At 42.5% G+C, this 14510-nt stretch overlaps 3 protein-coding genes and 1 non-coding gene across 4 annotated transcripts; 1 reads left to right on the top strand and 3 right to left on the bottom strand.

The window, feature by feature from the left end:
• The first annotated feature begins 28 nt into the window (after positions 1 to 28).
• On the top strand, positions 29 to 4252 carry LOC108045086 (fatty acid hydroxylase domain-containing protein 2). Its single transcript, XM_017124280.2, has 6 exons — positions 29 to 538; positions 609 to 763; positions 1984 to 2057; positions 3027 to 3202; positions 3285 to 3739; positions 3912 to 4252. The coding sequence occupies exons 1-6, from the start codon at positions 338 to 340 to the stop codon at positions 4060 to 4062; spliced, it is 1212 nt and encodes a 403-aa protein (XP_016979769.1). The 5' UTR covers positions 29 to 337; the 3' UTR covers positions 4063 to 4252.
• A 50-nt stretch (positions 4253 to 4302) lies between these two features.
• On the bottom strand, positions 4303 to 8747 carry LOC108045095 (glutathione S-transferase theta-3). Its single transcript, XM_017124290.2, has 4 exons — positions 8434 to 8747; positions 5110 to 5396; positions 4900 to 5035; positions 4303 to 4775 (listed from the first exon to the last, which is right to left on the bottom strand). Exons 1-4 carry the CDS (start codon positions 8549 to 8551, stop codon positions 4603 to 4605), a joined length of 714 nt encoding a protein of 237 aa, XP_016979779.1. The 5' UTR covers positions 8552 to 8747; the 3' UTR covers positions 4303 to 4602.
• Positions 8748 to 10557: 1810 nt separating this feature from the next.
• Positions 10558 to 10629, bottom strand: Trnad-guc. The gene has a single exon. It is a non-coding gene; the product is annotated as a tRNA-Asp (tRNA).
• Positions 10630 to 10785: 156 nt separating this feature from the next.
• On the bottom strand, positions 10786 to 14507 carry LOC108045135 (kinesin-like protein Nod). The gene is made up of 7 exons (XM_017124360.1): positions 14305 to 14507; positions 14048 to 14242; positions 13107 to 13638; positions 12463 to 12608; positions 12111 to 12301; positions 11329 to 12054; positions 10786 to 11258 (listed from the first exon to the last, which is right to left on the bottom strand). The coding sequence occupies exons 1-7, from the start codon at positions 14419 to 14421 to the stop codon at positions 11153 to 11155; spliced, it is 2013 nt and encodes a 670-aa protein (XP_016979849.1). The 5' UTR covers positions 14422 to 14507; the 3' UTR covers positions 10786 to 11152.
• Positions 14508 to 14510: the final 3 nt, after the last annotated feature.

The following is a 14510-nucleotide window of genomic DNA, read 5'->3' on the forward strand; positions in this document are numbered from 1 at the left end:
GGAACCGTCTTACGTGTGTGTGAGTGAAAGAGAAAGAGAGAGCGCTTTTCCAAAAGCGGTGATTTAAAAAATAAACGTTTGAATGTAACTGTTCATGTCACAAAGTTAACAACAAATGCATAATTATTTATTCGGCTTATTTACTACTTATTTTTATATTTCCAAACCGGCCGATTAAAATCACTGCACGATAGAAAAATCGAAGTGCGTTAAATGTCAAGGACAACGGAAAAGCCACAACAAAAAGGGAAACTACGACGAGGGAGAGAGTAACAACTAGGAAAGTTGTAAAGGAAACTCAGAAAAAATCGAAAAAAACTGAGGAAAAGCCGTAAACATGTTGAATCCGGCGCACGGAAGACCGCCAAATAACTCGGGCTCCCCCTCCTCCTCGTCCGCCTCCTCGCCAATTTCGGTGACCGTGCAGCCCGGGAACGCTGGAAACAGCTCCATGTCCTCCGCCTCCTCGTTGGGCGGTGGGAGTGGCATCCTCAAGGACAAGGTGGGACTGGCGCCGGTCTACCTGAATCTCAATGAGGTAAGCCCGCCGCATCCTGGCAGCCTCTCCTCTCCCCCCGTAAACTAATCCGACTAATCCTCTCCTGCAGAATGCAAAGGATCAGAACCCATCCTCCTGCTCACCCCTGCAGAACTGGGACGACACCCGCACCGCCGACGTCTGGCTGTCCTCGCTGCACAGCGTCATCTTCATCATCACCTGTGCTTTAGCCGCCTTTATCCTGTTCCGCAACGTCCTCACCTGGTAATAATCCAAGTTCCAAGGAATCATTCGGATTCCGGTTAGAAGTTATAAGCTCTCTCGTTTTCTGGTGCTCTCCTCTTAGGGGCATTAGTCCGATCTTAGGAGATCTTTTGGATTTTAAAGTTTGGATAATGCAACTGAAAAAAGGCAATACATTCTAGGGCCTCGGTAACAGATTCATTATCTACCAATTTACGAAATTCTACAAACTTACTGAGGGAACGAATTATTATTTTCAGTTTCTAAAAATTCATTATAAAAACGGTCTTTAATAGCTATTTTTTGTTTTAGTTTTTCATTAAACAATAGGACATTTTGGTTAGAATGTAGGAGGAATATTTAATTATAACATATTTGATCGTCGAATTATGAAACAACAGTTTTTTTTGATAATGCAATCAATTTTATGCAGACAAATCTGCATCACTAACTTAATAACCCTATTTTCCATTATAATTTGATAACCTGTGTGACCCCAGATTGGGCTATTATATAAAAGTTGCATTATCTTGTATTTTACTATCTACGCATGAAAAGAGAATGGGGATGGCAATCTAGAATATGCTTATTTTTGCATTTAAGTCTGTCCGTTTGTTTATTTGTGAACTTGGGCTTAGGACTATATTTTCGCAGGTCGTTATTGATGTGACTTTAACCTATCGGATATGCCAAACCCAAAAAGCGCAACCTGTTAATTGAGTAAATCCTCTGTATGGTTCAATTCTCACCTCATTTTTGTACTTAATTAATTTTTGTAAGAGCTAATAATGTTTGAAAGCATACTTGTTGACAGTAGTTTTTTACACCACAGATATCTTAAATTGCAACTAATGCTGTGTTATAGGTTCTTACACTATCATACCAAATACGATATAAGTTTAATACATATAGCGTAAAGGTATGAAAGGGTGTTCTAAGCTTCGGTTCCCGAGGACAGACTTTCTTCTCCACTCTCTCTCTCTCTCTCCCGCTCTCTCTTTTTGGGTGAGAGTCTGGGATTGAGTCGAGCTTTGATTTCGGGAACTGCGCTTTTCCACGCGATGCGGCGATCGCAATTGCCATTTGCTTTTGCGACGCTCAGCAGCGCAGACGAAACGCGCAGAGAAAGCGATTGAGGAGAGCGAAGAATCGGGAGAAAGCCAATTCTATAAGAATAAGAACAAATAGAGAGCACGAACCATGGAGGATAAATTCATCGAGGTTTCTTATATCTATGCCAGGCATCTGCAGAGCTTTTGGGGCGCCTCCGGAGACTTCTGGCAGTCGCAGTGGGACAAATTCATCGACTCGTTCGGTAAGTAATTCCAAAAAAAGGGGGGGGGAAAGAATGGAGAAAGGCACAGGTAAATGCCTAAAGTACTTTGTCCCTCTCTTTGTGCCTATGTGGTATTGTGTAAATTGCAATTCTCAGCCAGAGGCGACAACAAAATGTCAACATCAACTGTTTTGTTTACTAATTCCATCGCACAGGCACAAAAGGTACAGATACAAAGATACAGATAAAAAGACACAGATACTGATACAAACGCAGCCAGAAGTGATGCCAATTACGCAAAATGAATCGCCGCGTTACTCATTCGAATTTGAATTCTTCATCATATAACCCCCAATCTTGAATAGCTACTTTGTTTAAATATTGCCATTATTTAACTTTATTTAGCCAGAGCAAATAATTAAACATTGCACAATGGGCTCAATGTTCTGTGCTTATTGCAGTGAACTTCGGTTAACTGAAATTGCTTTAGCTCAAAGTCGGAAGCTGTTGAACAAACAGGGTTCTATATAATATTTACGGGATTTATCATAGGCTGCTTAATTGCATTTTCCTTATATCTCCTACAATTTACAATTCACACTCTTTATTGCTTTAATGCTCTTTATATAGGGTCTTTTATCTTTATAAGTTTATTTACCAGCTTCCATTTTATAGCATCCATAAGTTGTATCAGTTGTTATGCCTTCTTTAAAAATGTAGAAATTCCCATGTTAATATAAGAAATTTATATCTGTTTCCTAGTTTTTTTTCTTTGGAATAGTTAAAGATTCTCCAAACTAATAAACTAGCATATTATATTCATTTTGGAAGTTTTGAAGATGTATTTAATTTTTTATACTTTATTTTGAATTACATTTTTTGTATTGTGTATATGCATTACCTTTTAACCTATATAAAAGATCTCTTGAGAAAAGTCCTAGTTATCTTAATTCATCTCTTTACCTTAGATGTTTTAATTAAGCCTTAATAAACAAATCAATTTCCCAGGTGACGAGCCTATGGTGCTATGGGTCTTTGGCACCACTATTTTCACCATGATCGTTTACTGGACCGTGGGCACACTGTACACCTTCATGGACCTGACCAACCGGCCCGCCTGTCTGCGCAAGTACAAGATCCAGCCGGGCACCAATGAACCCGTGGAAGTGCGTCGCCTGCTGAAGGTTCGAAATTGATCGATGGAAATCGAGATTTAATTGCTGGTTGACCCCATGGCTAACCTCCTTTGTCTGTGGCTCATTTTAGGTGATTTGGTGCGTGGTCTGCAACCAGATATTCGTAGGCATACCTTTGGCCTACGCCAGCTACAGGCTAATGGAGATTCGCGGATTGAGCGACATCCGTGACCTGCCCACGTTCCACTGGGTCTGTTTCGAGCTGACCGTGTGCATCCTGATGGAGGAGCTGGGATTCTACTACTCGCACCGTCTGCTGCACCACAAGCACATCTACAAGTACATCCACAAGCAGCACCACGAGTGGACGGCCCCCATCTCGGTGACGGCCATCTATTGCCATCCCATCGAGCACATCTTTAGCAACCTTCTGCCGCCCTTCCTGGGCGTCTTTCTCATGGGCAGCCATGTGGCCACCGCGTGGCTGTGGTTCGCACTGGCGATCCTTTCCACGCTCAACGCCCATTCCGGCTACCACCTTCCGTTCTTTCCCAGTCCCGAAGCGCACGACTTTCACCATCTAAAGTAATCCATTAGGATCGCATATTGGCTTTCACCTTCAAGAATTTCCTGAGATTTTTTTCATGAATAACTATTATTTAATTAGTATAATAAGAAATCCCTTGAAAGTGAATATGCCCCTTTAAAATATTATGTGTATACTGATCTAATATTATTTCACCTTCCTGCCCGACAGATTCAACAACTGTTTCGGTGTGCTGGGAGTCCTGGATCGCCTCCATGGCACCGATTCCCTTTTCCGGGCCACCAAGTCGTATGCGCGACACATCATGATGTTGAGCTTCAAGCCCCCTCGCGATGCTTTCCCAGATCCGACGATGAAGTGAGCGGACGAAGTTCTCTTGTGCATAGCAGCAAGCATTTCTCTATCTGTGTATACAAATTTTAATTGTGATATGGCAAGGCAGATCCTATTTTGTACACCTCATATGTAGTCGTCGTTGTGCAGACCCCTAGAACCCTGCACTGCGAAATGCAAATGTTAATCGAGTCGAATAAAGCGTAAATGTAAATGTATAGACAAAAGTGAGCATGTTGGTACTCGACGTCAAACAAATAGGCACTGCTTTAACAATCGTAAGCGTACTTTATAAACGTGTAATTAAGATACATAATTAACAACTAAGCTCTAATAGTATATATAAGGTTTTTCGTAGGTATGATAGAAAACAGGGATACACAAATGAGCACTTCTAAATACAAATGGTGGGTTAAGACAAAAAGGAATAGAGTAGAGTGATAGAAAAGTTAAAACTTATTGGATAGGAAGAGCAAGTATAATTAAAAAAAAAACGGGTTAAATAGTCAATTGCCTTAGGGAACTAAACAAGATTGGTGGACGGTCCGAGGGCGGACGGGTCCCTCGGCTATTGCTTCACCGCCTGGGCCACGCCCTGCTGCTGCCCACTGCCACTGCCCTTCAGCTTGGTCTCGAACTCCCCGAGCACCTCCTTGTAGTGGGGCCCCAGTTCCTCCCGAACCGTTTCGTACCAGCGGGCCATCTTGTTGCGGTTCTGGAACGTATTGAAGCCAATGGACTCTGCAGAGTAAAGAAGAAATACCAGGTTAATACCGGGTGAGGCAATAGCATTACGTCGTCAACAGTTTCCCCCGTTTATAGTACTATTTTCTCTTTCAGGTTCTTTAAATCTTGGCATACTCACTGGGCTGATCGATCTCGCAAATGGCGCTGAGGTCCGCATAGGAAATGTTGTCGCCCATCATGAATTTGCGGGAGTTGAGGAAGAGCTGCTCGAACTCGTTGAGCGTGTGCTCCAGTTGCTTGCTGGCGAGATTCACCTGCAATTACAAGAGACGCGGATTAGAGGAGAAGAAGGAGGAGGAGGAGGAGGAGCTGCATCAGGATCACGTACCGCATTATCGGCGGGCCGGGTCTTCTGTAGATAGGGTACCAGCCACTTCTGCTGGAAATACTCCGTTGTGGCCACACCCATGTTGGTCTGCTGCCAGGCCAGGTACTCATCGATCCGGCTGCGACCGAGGTGGCGTCGTGGATACCAGTGCTCCGGCACCAGCTTTTCGCGGGCCAAGTGCCGGAAGATGGCTACATTCTCGGACAGCTGGTAGCCATGATCGGTGATCGCTGGCAGCTTGCGGAACCGGTTCACATTGTCCCGAAACTCGCCAGTCAAGTGCTCGCCTGGAGTGGGCAAGAGAAAGGGAAAGGGAACGGGTGAGATAATGATACACCCACAAAAAAAGATCCCTACTTAGGTCAAATAATAAACTTTTTTTTATCTATTTAAAGTTTTAGTTGTATTTGTCATAAGATTATTTGGAATCACTTTTTTTTATCAAATAATTATTTCTCTTTAATCATTCTAACATCAACAAGTTCACATTACATTAACACTGAATTGTCATATATTTTCATTTTTTATTTTTACCAATAAATTGAATAATATTTGGTTCGATGTTCCTGTTCCGATCGGTGGATCGCCTGATCACAACGAGATATTGCTACTCGGCAACAGGTGCCCCATCACGGGCCGAATTTTGGAAGCGATAACGATAAGGGGAATGGAAGAAATATTGCCCTCAAAAGGGGGGCGTGTCTGGCCGACGAAACGGCAAAGTCATTGTCAATGTCGCCAGTTTTAGCTCATCAAGGTCACCGGAGTGGAGTAGAAGTCCCATAAGAAGGGGCTTCGGGTGGCAGGAGTGCGAAATCGTGTCGCACTTGTGGGGCCTCCGGCTCTAAAAATACCCGCTCTGAGCCGGAATCTGGATGGGTGCACAAGCAAATTGAATGCCTGTCCACACCCACACCCACACCCACTCCACGCCATCCCATCATGATTTGGGTGGTGCGAATAAACAAAGAAATTAACTGAGCATTTCATGGAAACCTAATTGATTAGTCAGCAACAGTGGCGGACTGTGATTCCCGACATCAGCTGATTAGATTCGATTCAAATAATAATAATAGCAGCGGCAAGTTTTCAATTTTAAATTTGCTGCTATTTGGCAAATTAAAGCGGACTGTTGTGATGGCTCTAGCCGAGCGGGATTGTAGGTCCAGCAAAAGGGAGACTCGTGATCAAAACCTGTACTAGCAACAAAAAGTCACCGGAAGCACGAGCGAATTATTATCGCATGTGCATTGTGGGGGCACCAAAATCTATATGACTAAAGCCAATTAAAGCCAAAAGGCTTGAGATAACATTATCCAAAATCTTACAAGTTTGCACATCCAAAACCTTTGGAAAATATAAATTTTTGTGTAACTCAGTAACAGTTGAAATCGTTTGAGCCTTAATAGTCTTTAGTCCTCGTAGATATTTTTCATTAACTACTATTAGATATCTGTTATAAACCTGTTTAACCTGCTCTGATCTCTAAGAAAACCCATATATTGCTTTAGAAAGGTATAACGAATAGTGGGCTATCCAACCCTTTTTGACCTCTAGTAACTCAGCTTGCAGTCTATGGATAGCTTTGCAAATCGATGGGGCCACTTGTAGATAACTATCAGGAGGGCATACCAAATTGGGTCGGAAAATATTAGTTTTTATGATGTCAATAGACCAATCAAAAGCCTAACTCGATTTCCACTTGATCCGAATTGCAGTTGGCTCGTAAACTCTCGACCAGATTAGATTCCTTGCGTCATGCTCGAGCGGCATGAAAACCGGGTGAGTTGCTCTAAGCAGAAACACTATAGTGAACAGAGCTCCAACTACTGAAAGTGCTTGCCCCCGCATCGGAGTCTTTAACCTCCACAAGGTTGTCTCCACTCGAATGCAGCCACTTGGCGACGAGTCGGATTTCTAAGCACTACTCGCCGAGCTTGCGGCTCTCCGGAGTGCAAAGTCCAAGTGTCGGTAGTGGGAATGGGGCATATAGAGGAGAGGGGGAGCTCTCCTTGGGATTAGCATAGTAGTGAGTTGGTCCCGGTACACCACGGTATCGGATGCGGATATTAATTTACCTGGCGAATTGTTGACGTCAACCGAGAAATGCAAACCCGACCAGATATCGTGATTATATATGCAGCTGTTAATGGGCCTCTGTCTCTGATGATGGCTGGTGATTGCATCCTCGCATCAATTCTGCACTTTATGGCGTTTCCGCAACCTTGACCAAGTGGAAAACGAACAAGACTAAGACCCCCAGCACCCCCCTCCCCACACCTTCGTGTATTGGGGTCTTCAAAAAGTGCTAAGCGCACGCGCAGCTCGGCAAACAAACTGACAAAACAACAAAAGATAGAAGAAAACAAAACACAAACGAAAAGTAAAGTAAAGTATTGAAAAAACAAACTAGCACACAAATCAGTAGATCTCAAGAAAAAATTGATAAGTGTCCAAGTTTGGCAAGGAGGTGATAAAACCAGCGCAAAGATCAGTTTGTAGATTCCCGCAGAGTAAACACGATTAAAGTGCAATCTGGTTTTTGGGTACAGTCCAACTCAATTTCCTGGAACTCAAATGTCCTATACAAATTATAAATCATGTTATTTAAGGATTTAAGTTTTAATGACTTCAATAGATAAGCAGAGGTTTTTCGTTTTCAATTCGAAAGTCAGCCGTTCTTATGACATTGTATTATATGATTATTTTGACTTAGAGAGGTTCGACTGTTTGTTTTCGCAGTGGTTTGGTTTGCTAGCAGGCGACTAAAGCGTGAATCGAAAGCGATTAAGCGATTTTAGGATGCCCCAGTGGGTTAAGATTAACAGTAAACACGTTCAAAGTGCACCGCTAAAAATTAGCCCGATCACTCCAAAAACGTTTTACACTTGTATTTTTGACCTCGTTTAAAGGAAACCTCACGTTTGAGAAATGGTAACAAATTCTCCTTAAAATTATATTATTTTGAAACCATCACGTTTGCGTTTGATTAATAAATCCATTAAGCTATGGTGTTTATGATCTAAATAAACTTAGATATCTGCAATTGTTTTGGGAGTAAGTGACATTATTTAAATGATTTCCCTAGCTGCAACGTCTGTTCACTTTCGCCTTGGAAACTTTTCGGTTGAACTATGGAATTTTTAACGAGCGGAAAATTTATTTGGAAACTCGCCGTCGAAAATATCGAAATCGAAGAGCGAACAAAGGGCGGCATAAATGCATAGGAATGTGTGACAACGATCCACGGCTCGACCTTTGGGCCCTAAGTAGACCTAGACCCTACAAAACTGTGGGTGTGTGTGCCACCGGGCACGTACTCACCCTTCAGCATCGAAATGGGTATGGCCTCGAAGGGGATTTTGGACGCCTCCAGGAGGATGTAGAGTGCCCGGCTCGATTGGTTGAGGAAGTCGAAGTAGAACTTGAGTGGCTGCGACATCTTGAAGGCTGTGATGTGCTGTGCTGTGCTGTGCTGTATATGCTGGACGAGTGACTAGTCTTAGTTGCTCTGTGGTGCCGACTAAAAAAAAACTTCAAATCCCAATCGAAATTCGAATTCCAGATTCACAACTGCGATCGCTTGGAACCGGACTGCTAGTCGCTTGGACTTTTGCTGCTAGACTGAGCTCGCAGCGCTGTCGCTGCGACATTTTAAGCGCAACGCACAGCGTCGACGTCGACTGCGCAGCTGCGTCGGTGGAGTGATGAGGTGATTGGGGGAGGGGGTTTTGGGGGCGCATTCATTAACTGCGCCGCAAAAACAAGCCAGCACGGCGACAGAGCAGCGGCAGAGCGATCACAACAAGATGCGAACGAAAAAAAGCGAACACAAAAACAAAAACAGAGACAAAAAAGACCGGCTTCTTGATCTCATACATTGCATATGGCCCCCACTGTTGCTCCACTACTCCGCCTCTGCCTTCCCTCCTCTGCTTGCACTGTACCCTCTCGCTGAAATCGGGACATTGCGACTGCGTTCCCCACTCGTAAGAGGGTGTGGCCCCCAGCGAGTGATCGCTGGATTCCCAAAACGACCTATGGTAACTAGGGATCTAATACTCCGACCGTTGTGAGATTCACTGAAAGTACTCTCTACAGATATTCCAGTTTGTATACCTTAAATGAGTTTGAAAACCACATTGATACGATGGTAAATTTAAGATACTTTATTAACGTTGGATACTAAATCTGGAGATCTACAGAAAATCTGAATGTGTTTTCTGATCCCATACTAAACTACCACGATACAAAATTAAATAAGAATAAACTATAATTTTTGTAACATACCAAATTTCATTTGAGTCAAAGAAAGATCGGTTTTTGGAAAGAGTATTTCAAGTGTGCCTTAAGCCCCGATTTTCTCTCTATTTGTTTTGCTTTCAATGTTTTGTTGCTGCTGCGGCTTTTCTTGTTTTTGTTTTGCTGATTTCTTTTGCTTTCGGTGTTCGGCGTTGCCTTTTGCCTTTGTACTGGACTAGCTCTGATACTCGTATATTCGGGCGTTATCTGCCAGCGATTTCCAATCAGAAAATGCTAAGTATTTATAAGTATTTAGAAGATTCCTGCGAGCTCTTCTCCACCAGCCAACTCCCCATTCCCACCTCTCGTATCTCCGCCGTGTTATGTTATCTTGTTTACCGAAACGGAGCCAATAACAAATATGCCAACAAGAACCTAAACCAGACCCTCCTATATCGGTCAGCAAATTGTTTTTGTTTAACTACAGAGCTGATAAAATAGGCCGAAGTGCCAGCAAAAGTGCCTTGTCTTCGGATGTATCTCTAAGATGCATTTGCTGTCACAAGTGTCCGCACAAGGTGGCACAACAGTTCGCACAAAGATAGTGCATGCAGAGTGCTCGGCCAAAAGACTTACAACGATAAAATTATGAAAAATAATATTTACAATGATTAGCTGTTTGATTCGTGCATGGCCCCAAAATTTGATCACTACTGATTACACCTATTCAATTAAACAAACTTTTTTCTTGATTTCTGATCCAGTCAAGAAACTTAAGTTATACGTTTGTAAAAAATTGTTAAATTTATGTTTTTATTTTAAAGATGAAAATATTATATTCGACCAATAAAACCATTTTGAACAATATATACTTCAAGTTAGCTAAAAAAAACCTGTAAATAAATCAATTAAGATACATACGTACAGTTGGTTTCTACAATATTTTCAATATTAATTTGTTTCTGACTATAGAGTAATATATTAACAATATATTATTTAATTTCGATATGAAATGACTTTTTTTCATATGCAGATGACTTTTTGCGAATGTATCTGATTTAGCTTCATACATCGATCCCCAAAAGTATGCTTAAAATGAACAAATTAATTTATAATTTAATAAGAATAAAACAAAATAAGGCCAATTCACCTGGGAGAGATACTACTTCACAAATAAAAAAATTAATTAAAATAAATTTGAGCATTCTCCCCGACGGGGAATTGAACCCCGGTCTCCCGCGTGACAGGCGGGGATACTAACCACTATACTATCGAGGAATTGATACACTCCGACCTTTGTTTGAAGAATATACAATTAGATTAGCACATTGTTGAAAATAATATGACCTACATAAAAACTTTTGATTTCTCAATCTTAAGAGATTTGCTTTCGGCCAAGCTGTTTATTGACATTCAAATTAAATACATCTCTCGTTAACTCAAAATACATATGTATATTTGCTTTAGAAAATGGTTTACATAGAGCTATTTTAAGATCTAAGCTAGTTGTCATCGAATATAAACACAAACAATTAAAACAGAAATTTTACACTTAACATAAACTTATATTATATTTCTATGTTAGGAAATCCTGCTCCCTTATAATTTTACCTTTAGTGATGGACTTTTATAATTTAAACAGATTTTATATCAACTAAGAAATAATATTTTGGTACGTCAGAAACAAAAATAAATAAATCAAATTTGACAAGAATATTACACATAAAAGAACATACACATAATTTGACAAGAATATTACACGTAAAATATAACAAAATTCTAGGTTTGAAAGTAATTGTAATTAAATATGCAGGCAGTTTGCTTGGCTGAACCTATCCCAACTCGTTCCGCGCCAAATGGGCAGGCCTTTTACTTGGTCCAGATCTTGGAAGCAGCCAAGGTGGGATCTGAATAATAATAACAAAAAAAATTGGTTAGATCTAAAATCAACCCCAAGACAATGATTTTCATGGTCACCTGTGTAAGGTCAAAGAAAAGGCTGTCTTTGGACCGATCCCGGGCATTTTCTGCAGCTCTTTGAGGTTGCCGCTGTTAAGCAAGTCGAGGAAATATTTGTGATGATTTGCCAGCCATTCATCGGCTGAAGGGTTTAACTTCCTCGAATGGGCTGTTTCCCTCTGCCTGGTGTTTTGTTGGGGGCGAACTACAGCTCGCGGGTTCACAGCGATGACCGTGGGTTCGCTCTTCGTATTAACGACAACAGAAGCGACATGTTCCCGGATTTCTGCCAGTCGCCTGCTGCGCCGCAAATTGGTTATATTTGGAATAGCGTCGGAGGTTTCCTGTCTTAATGTGCTCGCCAGACGCACAGAGCGACGCAGGGGGCACGGTGGCTGTGGACGCTGCTCTAAGATCTCCTCTATTGGCTGTATGCCGCTGATATCCTGCTGTATTCTGGATGCCCCCAGGCTAATGGAACTGATACTGGTGTTGAAAAGCTGGCAACGTACTGTGGGGGAAATGACCGACTGGTGGATCGTAGATGACTTCTCCGGTTCATCCTGTTTGGAATTGCACACTGGGGTAAAGTCCTGGCTACTAGCTTGTCTATACTCCATTTCAGGTGGGGGCATCAGTTGCTGGTCCCCGTTGATCTCGCCATTGAAACCCACAAGAGTGTCCGACATGACAATGGTCGACGGCTCCAACGTCGTGTCCTCCAGCTGCAATAACTCCCGCGCCCTGTGATATGGAATAAGATAAGTAACATTTCCCATTTAATTTCAACATCTACTGACCTTTTCTTCGCTTTGGGGGTCATGCCCAGTTCCGAACGAGTGCGTTGAAGTATGTTGGCTAGCGGCTTAGCTGATTCAATATGCATATTGGAAACAGAATGGCTGTTCTGATTGGCGCCGGGACGTTTGATGGCAGTCGAGCTACTCAGAACTTGGCGGAAGGTGTGTGGCGTCCGTGCAGCCAACGATTGCTGAAATTAGAGACAGAGATGGAAAGCCGAAACTTGAGTAACTGCTCCATTGGAATTGGATTTTGTTCTCTATATAAACTTTCAAACAGAGTATGTGGTGATCCTTAACTGCGTGGACCTGAGCTAAATCTTGGAAAGAATGAAAAGATTCGGAAGCTCACCTTCTGGCGTGCCACTTGCATCGGAGCCAGGCGTAACTTCTTGGCGCTGGTTCCGAAGCGCAGGGTCGACAAGGTCTCGCTCAGATCACATCGATGGGGACTGATGCAGGCCAGGAAGGTAAGAAACGACTGGGCTGTTAGCGATTCTGAAAAAAATCAGGGGGAAAAAGCATTAATACAAATTGGTACCCTAATCAAGCAAATATAAAAAGTATCTCCACGTCCGACGGTGCAGACGTGTAAAATTATTTGCCCTGAAGACGGTTGCGGAAGTGCAACCAAAATATATTGGAAAAAATAAAATTTAAAAACTTTTGTTTTAACATTTTTTCAATTGTTGACCTCGAGCCGGAAAAACTCAAAAATAAAAAGTATTACTATATAAAGATATATGAATAAATAGATGTGAATATTGGTATAAATTTAACAACGTTTGATAAGTACTTTAAGGCAAATTTAAAAACTCTTTTTTTTAAACCCCCAATAAATGACCTACTTTATGGAAAATAACAAAAAAATGAGTATATCGTTAGTTTAATTATAAAACAAATTTTAAAAATAGCTAATTGAATAGATATGTTATCATTGGCAAAATATAAACAAATTATAGGTTAAACATAACATGAGATAAACGATTCACTCACCTTGCAGGACAGTGGTGAGGACACTGTCGCGGTATGGAATCACTGAGTGGCCCGCCGCCATGGACATCACCACCTTGTTGATGCTGAGCAGCCCCAAATTGATGTTGACGCCCTCCTGCCTGGCCACGCCCTCGTTCCCGGTACGCCTTACGCCCTCCGATCCGGCCAGATCCACAACGTTCATCCTGGAATGAAAAGTGCTATTCCTGGCATGGATCGTCACAACCGCGTGTGACCTGGAACTGGAGGCGTTTAGGTTAGTAGGCCGAACGCGCCGATTCCTTGTGCCCAATTGCAATAGGGTTTGCAGATCCTTCTGGCTGCTTAATGGAAGGCATGTGCAGCTCTGGCAACGAGAAGCCACCGTGGGTACATGTGGCTGGGAGCCCAGGAGATCGTAGGCCTTCTCGTTGTAGATTTCGATAAAGGAGGCATACACTTGGGTGGTGTCCTCTTGGTTCTCCTGCTTGGCGGACACGTGATCTAGGATGTCTCCCAGACAGCGTGGCAGAACGCCAAGATGCTCGGGCTTCTAGAAAATGCAAAGGATTTTTACAATTAGATGTATGTAACGTTGAAAACTAGAAGAACACAATTTACCTTTGACTTGGGACTTAATTATACTCATAGAATGGTCATTTTATAGCCACTTCTTAAAAGGGTGATAAGGGAACATATTGAGAAAATATAGAAAGAAGGGAGGTGTTCTCGAACAATTTAGATAAAGTAATATCCATTCGCATACTTAAAAATTAAGGACTATCTAGATTTTTTAAAATTTGATTTGGCAATTTCTAGCTTATTTTTAAAAAGGGTGATCTGGTTGTTTTGTAGCAACCCTAATGTGGGTGGTGAAGGGGTTATGTTCGACTACAACCTCTCCAAAAGAGTTCGAGAATTCGATTTTTAATGGGAAGTCAAGGCGAGGGACTGGAACCCACCTTATCGGGCGACGCCATTCCCATGGAGTAGCTCTTGCCTGTACCCGTCTGTCCGTAGGCCAGTGCCGTGCACTGGTATCCCTGAAGGAACTTCTCCACCAGCGGCAGGATCAGGGTCTGGTACATCTCGTCCTGGCCGACGGTCGAGGGAAAGGCGTGGTCGAAGTGGAACTCATTCTGCTCCACCACTAGGGACTGGAAAACAAGATGGTTGTATCAAGTAACTGGACAATTGTACAGTTAGTCTCCTGACCTACCTTGCCGTCGCCCCATGGCGGGAATTCCACGATGCTGGGCTCCCGACGCCCAAGAAATTGGCGAAAAGGCGCCTCGCGGACTGCAATGCGCACTGCGCTTAGTTTTTCGCCCTCCATCTTGTTTCAATTATGTTATAATATTTTGTTCCTGGCTAGCGTCTTGTATTTTAAATTTTGATCGCGCCAGTGTGACCAATGGTGGAACG

Source organism: Drosophila rhopaloa, unplaced genomic scaffold (genome assembly GCF_018152115.1).
Source record: "Drosophila rhopaloa isolate 14029-0021.01 unplaced genomic scaffold, ASM1815211v1 contig_3, whole genome shotgun sequence".
Classification (NCBI taxonomy): Eukaryota; Metazoa; Arthropoda; class Insecta; order Diptera; family Drosophilidae; genus Drosophila; species Drosophila rhopaloa.